The following is a 7,500-nucleotide window of genomic DNA, read 5'->3' as shown; positions in this document are numbered from 1 at the left end:
CTTCTTTATCATGTATTATTCGGTATGCACATTTCTCAAATCGATTACAGTATAGCGTTCACGGGATACCTCCAGCTTCGCTGGGAATAAGTACTGGTGTCACATGACTGATGTGAACCAGTTGATTGGCTAATGGCGATGCGCTAAAACTGTTAGTGCACTCTTGGAGTGCGCTAACTTTTCCACAGAGCGTATTCTTCCGCCCTTTGCCTAAGCGAGAGTGTACTCTCATCCTCAGAATTAATTAATGACATGTAGCTTATATTCTCCACAATACCAATGATTATGATCATAAATTTCCTGCTTCTCAATTAAAGCAGAAGTGGGGTTTTTTCTGACAGATTGCGTGTGCCTGTGACACAGTTGCCACTGATCTAAAAATAGAACCCGCTGTGTCTGATTTTTCAGTTTCGACTTGCGAAGATTCCTCTCATAATTATGCCATGTTAGTGGCATGTAGCTTATTATCCACATTACCAAATGATGAGTTAGTATACAATTCCCAGCAGCTAACAGAAAACACAAGTGTTATTCCGATAACGTAGCAGCTAGATCAGCACGTAGCAGACTACACTGAAATACGACTGCATCTGTTCACTAAATGAATTTTTTCCGAATCATTATTTCAAGGCAAGAACAATCGGAATCGAAAACGTGTAGGGTTTAGAACGTTCTTACCATATATAAGACTTATTACCAGCCTGCCTCATGCGTGCAGACTCAGTGCAACGTGACGATCAATTTTTGTTTTTGAAATGAGACTCAGTGCGGTGGTTCGATTACCATAGCATAGCAGACGACATAAATCCCGCTCAGCAAATTAACATGTTGGGCAAATGTGAACGATAAAACGATGGGGATATAATACGTGTAGGGGTCAGAGCATTCTTACCATTCATATTTAGTACCAGACTCCCCGATGAGTAAAGATACCACACGAGAAACATGCCACATTTATTTTGAAAATGTGCTTACCGTCGTCCTTAGCAAGGGGCAAAACTCTGCACAGTCAACCTGTCGAAGCTCGATGAAGGTTTCGAATCGCAAATAACTAAGAGCACAGTCCTTTCTCCGAGTTTAAATGAGGTCTCTATGAAAGATCATCACTTTTTAGCTTAACGCTACACTGGACTTTACCAACAGAAATTAAAACAAGAGTTTGCGTGTGAAGAAAACACGACACACTTGAGACAGCCCACACAAAAGTAGATCTGATACAAACCTCACCACACAGTTACGCCTATCCAAATGCGCGTTGCAAAATGTGCGTTTTGAATCTTCTTTTTTCTCTGGTGGTACTGACAATATCGTTATTGAAACAATCCCAGTGCACTAAGGGATTTATAGAGCAAATCTCGAAAATAATTATTGAACTCAGCACTATGCGCTTCGTTCAATAATGAATTTTCTCGATTTGCTGTATAAATCCCTTAGTGCACTGGAATGTCTCAATAACTTAAATAATAATAAATGAGCATTTATATAGCGCAACATCATAACTTTACAATTATGCTCTTTGCGCTTGACACATTTAAAATTAAAACACAGTTATACAAGCATTTACATCTACATTCATAGTCAGTAACGCTTAATTAAAAGCATACACCATCAAACATACATTACAAAAGATTCTTCCACTAACTAAGTAATAAAAACATGAATGAAATAGGTAGTGAAAACAAGGAAATACCAGCTGAATACCCTTTAATCAAACAAAACATGTTATCAACAATACTGAAAACAGCCCTAGATGTTTAAATACATTATCACATTATCACTAAAACAACAAATACACTACATGTAGCCTACTGATGGACTGAGAAAACAAAATCAGGGGTTGTATTTCTTGAAGAGGTGCGTTTTAAGTGCTCGTTTGAATGCTTGGGGTGACTGAGAGTGGCGGATGTAAAAGGGGAGAGAATTCCATTGTGTGGGTGCGCAGAAAGTAAAAGTGCGTTGTCCGTATGTTTTGGTTTTGGTGTGTGGAATGGTGAGGATGCGACAGTCAGAAGAGGCACGGAGTTGTCTTGCTGGAGAATAGACGGTGAGGAGTTCAGAGAAGTAAGCAGGAGACGATCCAGAAAAGAAGTTAAAGCAGAGGGTGGACAGTTTGTAGTCAATGCGGGCTTGAATAGGTAACCAGTGCAGTGTGTGAAGTGGTGTTGCGTGATCTCGTTTTCGTGCTTTCAGAATGAGGCGTGCTGCCGAGTTTTGGACTTTTTTGTAGTTTATGCAGGAGGTACAGAGGACAGTCAGAGAGAAGAGAGTTGCAGTAGTCAAGTTTAGAAAGAACAAAGGCACAGACAAGAGTGTTAGTTGTTTGAGAGGAGAGTGTGTGGCGAATGGTGCTGATCTTGCGAAGCTCAAAATAAGCTGCTCTACAGACTAAAGATATATGTTTGTTAAGGGTCATGTCAGATGAAAGGGTGAATCCAAGGTTTCTAGCTGATGGTGAGAAAAGAATGTCGGTGTTGCCTATTTGAACAGAAACAGGTTGGGGAGAGGGAAATGTATTAACACAGTAATGCGAGGAGACCGATGTTGGCAGTTCTCGTATCGTCAGTGAAACGTTTCAGTGCAAAAAGGCAAGAGTTAATTATTTGACTTGGGCTCAGTTCGCGTCTATCACTGTCGTGACTAAAGAACATTATCAGACACTACTATGCCCGACTTTTTTTATTATTTTTTTTATCGACCACTGGAGGATCATCAACCACTGTCGTCTGATCCCTGTGATGTATTATTCAACGCAACACACTCTGCGGTTTCGGGTCAATAGTTATACATTGAAACCTGTCTTGTAAGACTTCCATTCTCTACCTACTTTTTCTTATTCTCCGTTCAAACCGTTTTGATTTTGCCGTCTCCATTTGTAAGACTTTACGTTTTCAGATTTTCTGTTCGCAACGTTTGTAAATGAGCCAATACTTATCATTCTTTCTGTTCTCTGTCTATACCTCTGTCTGTCTGTCCGTCTGTCTGTCTGTGTGTCTGTCGCTTTTCTCCCCCCCCCCCTCTCAGTCTCTCTCTCTCTCTCTCTCTCTCTCTCTCTCTCTCTCTCTCTCTCTCTCTCTCTCTCTCTCTCTCTCTCTAATCCTGTCATATCCTTCTTCTCTTCTTCCTCTTTGTGATGATCAACTTGTTTCAGTCTTTCGTTATATTCAATAGAAATACCTGTCTAACTCACTTCACACCAAAACAATGTTGCAGATTTACGGGGTGACGTCATTCCTGTTCGTGGTGACGTCAATAGCTGGGTTCTGCCTGGAGACGCTGCCGTCCCTACGACCCATCGTCTCTAACGTCTCCTCCACCTTATGTGATGACGACAGTTCGGAAACTCCAAGCGTGGCCAAGGTGTTGACGTCACAAGAATCGTTGTACGTGCTGGACTTGATATGCACGGTGTTCTTCACCCTGGAACTGATCATGAGGTTTGCCTTCTCGCCCAGCAAGCTCAAGTTTGTGCTGTCCCTCATGAACGTCATCGACCTGCTGGCCCTCGTGCCGCTCTACGTCACGGTCATCTTCCAGAGCTCCGATCTGCAGGCCTGCTACCTCAACGAGAAGTTCGTCATCGAGATCATGTTCATCCTGCGCATCATCCGCATGTTCCGCATCTTCCACCTCGTCAAGCACTACCAGGCGCTGAAGGTGCTGGTGTACGCGCTCAAAGCCAGCCTGCAGGAGCTGCTGATGCTTTTCATCTTCCTGCTGATCGGGATGCTGGTCTTCTCCACCATGATCTACTACGCCGAGCGGGAAGACGCCACCACGCCCGGGGAGATGTTCTCCACCATCCCCATGGGCTTCTGGTGGTCCATCATCACCATGACGACGGTGGGGTATGGGGACGTGTACCCGACCTCCACCATCGGCTACATCGTGGGGACGGCCTGCTCCGTGTGTGGGGTTCTAATGGTGGCTCTGACTATCCCCGTCATCTCCAACAACTTCACGCTCTTCTACCGCCACGTCAGGTCGCGGTCCATCATCCCGCGCTCTAAGGGCGGAGAGGCCGACTCCGAAATCAACATTCCAGAGACCGTGAGGCCTAACCGCAAGGTCTCTTTGGCCTCCAACGACCTGGGCCCGATCCTCAACGGGCACGTGTCCGGTATGAGCCACATGTTCGTGCCCGCCTCGCGCTTCAACCAGGCGAACTCTATGACCAACATCGTGTTGCCCAAATCGGACTCGGACTTCAACCTGGTCAGGTGTCGCTCCTTACACAAGGCTCATTCTGACGATGGGGTCACCTACAGTGCTGAGGCGTTTGTTTGATGAAGGGCGAAACCGGGCTGTGTCCTCTTATTGTTGTTGTTTTATCTTACAAATGTTTGTAACCATCGACTTGCTCTGGCTAGAAAAAAGAATGCTTTATCTAGAGAAAGGACTTGAGCCAGTAAGGAATACGAAGACAGGATTTCGGTCGATACGGGTTTACGGAGAAGATAGTCCAGACAGTAACGCGAAACGATCCCAGTCTGAACTGGCTTGTCATTAGTGTGTGTCAGAGTTTCTCGACCTTACCGGATTCACTGAGTATAAGATACTCTATGGCTGGACCATGGTATCATTCCGCAACGTTTTGTGTGGCTTTTAGGATAGGACATGTTCAGCTTGATCGGATGTTAGTTTTGTGCCATGATGGCGTTTCAGTCGGTACCGAGCACGGCGTAAATCTTTGCGACAGGTTTCCAGCACTGTGCTAGGTTGGTGGTTCTGCACTTTTATTACACGGTTGACATTAAATGTCGTCGTTTTCGACACGGTAATTGTTTTGACGACAGTATTTTAGACTGATCACTAAGGTGTTATTGGTATTTCACCAGCCCGACTCTGATGCTAGGGTCTCTTTTGGCGATAAGGCCCTTGCTTGATGGAAGATTTGATCTTTGATATAGTTATCTGTAAAGGCTGCCTTTAATTGAGCCCGAAGTTGACTTTGCGACGTCTTTGTATCGAGAAGTCGATGCCAAGCTTCGCGCAGCGAGCTTTGTGAAGTGGACTTCGTCCAATTAATGTTCTCATGCTTAAGTATCGGAGTGTCTGTCTGAATGCAGTGGCTGCTTTAAAATCATGCTACCGTTTAACGGCAAGAAGAACAAGAACAAGAATGTATTTCGCCATTGGTAGTTGTCCTGACGTTGGTAACCTTGCCTTTGTGTGCCGTCAGTTTACCTTGCTAAAGCCAGTGAATTTAGAACGAGGTCAGTTGTTATGTTCTGCATGAACTAGTAACGGTGTGTTCTTTTTGCACAACGTATACTCTGGATAGTGTGTGGTATACTGGGAGCGTTATTTGTGACCCTCCACCACGAAATGAGTCGCATGTCACCTTGCGCGGTCCTGCGCTAGGCTTAATATAAGCCCGGGGAGTGTCTGGTAACAGTGTGAGGGTCACCTTAGTCACAGGCTTATAACTCAAACAGTTTTTGCTCTTTTCTACAACGGGTTTCACCACTGCATAGAGCTTAAAAAACTCTTTAGGAAAATGTATATGAAAATATGAAAATCATGCAAAGGTGACATGCGACTCATTCTGTGGTGGAGGGTCACATTTGGGACGTAGATTTGTTGTTATGGCGAAGGTTTGGTCTCTGAAAACTCTGAGAATTTTTTAAATGAAAGTGGATTTGGTTTGTCTTTTCGTCAATGCTTTGAGGGGCTGTTTGCACTAACTGTGAATATTTGATACGACCTCCTGGTTAACATCTGCTTCAACTTCTTCAGCAATGTTGTAACCTAGTGTAGTATTCACAAAAGAGAAAGGTGAGGAAAAGGTTCGCAGGAGTTGACGACAGGTAGAAACAGAAAAAGTATTTTGGACAGTCAAGTAATCGGCGTCCGTTGTTTGTGACTGAATATTTTGAATATACATAAATGTCGATAACAAAATGTTGAAAAGGTGAATACTGAACTTTGTAGTAGTTGAAAACAGGTAGAAAACAAAAAGAGAACGGGCATTTTGGTCAAATAATCGGCGTTCGCGCTGTTTGTGACTGATTTTGTGAATATATTATTTCGATAACCGAATGAAACAGACAACTGTTTCTGAATTGAAGACTTACACAGTTGCCTTACGAAAGCAACGTAAACAGTCTACAAAACACGATGAAAAGTCTCGTTACTGCTGATTTGAAGAGAAATGTACATGGTGTGAGACAATGATGGTTATTCTAAAAAGAGTAGTGTACAGTGGTATCTGCGATGTCAGGACTCCTCCCCCCCCCCCCCCCCCCGCCTCGAAGACAGGACACTTCCCACGAGAGAACGCCCTCTGCTGTCCTGTAATCTATTAATTACCTTATTGTACCTACCGTGAGAGAAGCCCTGTGAGACAGGGAACATTGTATCTGGTCCCAAGGGGGTCCTATCATAGCAGGCACCACTGTGATGAAAAAGGATAGTGACATTTATTGGCTCGAAATCGTTGATGTTTGTCCGTTGTATAGTTTAATTGAAGATACAATGATCTACAGAACAACTTCTTGGAAAACTTGAATGAAGCATTCTGGAACAACTGTACAAAGGTTACTATGATCAGACTCTACGGATCTGTGCTTTCCGGACGAAGTTAGTGAGATAAATTCCTTTAGTCTTCTTTATCCTTCTTTGTGTGTGGCCGGTAGAGTTAGCTGTCATATACCTTTCACCACGGTAGAGAAAAACCCCTGAATTCACCCACCAGATCTTTCAAGACAAAAACACTCAAGTCGCAAAGAGATAGATGGAGAGATGTTGAAGACTACGAAGTTGTGTCTATATCAGACAGGGATGAAATGGCAATTTTGTGTTTTTGTGTCGTGAAAAATCATTATGGTTGAAGGTGATGAGAGTTGGATGCGCCTGGGACAGAGAATGTGTCTGCTTTATAAAAACGGACGGCAGAGAAAAAGAGAGTAGCTTTTTTAGCCTAGCAGTTTTCGTAGTTAGTACTGCATGTTAACTAAACTTTTTGCTCTTTTTATTCTTTTTTTCTTTTTTTGGCGGGAGGAGGCTTAACGAGGTTGGTAATTATAATCGTCTTTTTCTTCATTCATGAAAATGATTTTTTTTTTTAGTCAGTACAATCTTTTGTTTGTGCAAATGATGTAGCAAAGCTAATGGCAAACACGAGCAAAGTGGTCAGCATGTTCTTGAGACAAAATAGGAATTAGAGTAGATTGAAACTGTACCGTGGAAGATTGAAACCGGAAGCTCAAAAACCGGAAGTGCGCGAGATTAATTTGCATATGCAAAGTTTTCGAGATTTCAGCAAGTTGCCTGCTTTCTATTGAGGAAGTGTTGGTTTTCTGATCAAGAAAGCAAAGTGAAAAACACCTGTAAATATTTGTTTTTGGCTTTGAAGTCTTTCTGTGTATTTTGCCCTGATTGCCGTGTGTTTTCTTGAATATCTTTGCATCTCCATTTCTTCAGCATTTAACTATCATTCCATTTATGTCAGCGGTGTCTTACTTATAACCGCTGTTTTGCGCACGTGTTCACTATTTCCTG

At 43.1% G+C, this 7,500-nt stretch overlaps 1 protein-coding gene across 1 annotated transcript in view; it reads left to right on the top strand.

Moving 5' to 3' along the window:
• Positions 1-7,500, top strand: part of LOC138967742 (voltage-gated potassium channel KCNC2-like) — a 35,308-nt gene that overhangs the window by 25,314 nt on the left and 2,494 nt on the right. Inside the window, exon 4 of the mRNA XM_070340397.1 lies at positions 3,211-7,500. This exon is cut by the window's right edge and continues 2,494 nt beyond it. Coding sequence (XP_070196498.1) covers positions 3,211-4,284 — 1,074 coding nt within the window. The 3' untranslated portion in view covers positions 4,285-7,500. The remainder of the gene's footprint in view (positions 1-3,210) is intronic.

This window comes from Littorina saxatilis, linkage group LG5 (assembly GCF_037325665.1).
Source record: "Littorina saxatilis isolate snail1 linkage group LG5, US_GU_Lsax_2.0, whole genome shotgun sequence".
NCBI classification, from domain to species: domain Eukaryota; kingdom Metazoa; phylum Mollusca; class Gastropoda; order Littorinimorpha; family Littorinidae; genus Littorina; species Littorina saxatilis.
Note: the sequence above shows the minus strand (reverse complement) of the source record. Positions and strands in the feature narration are given on the sequence as shown.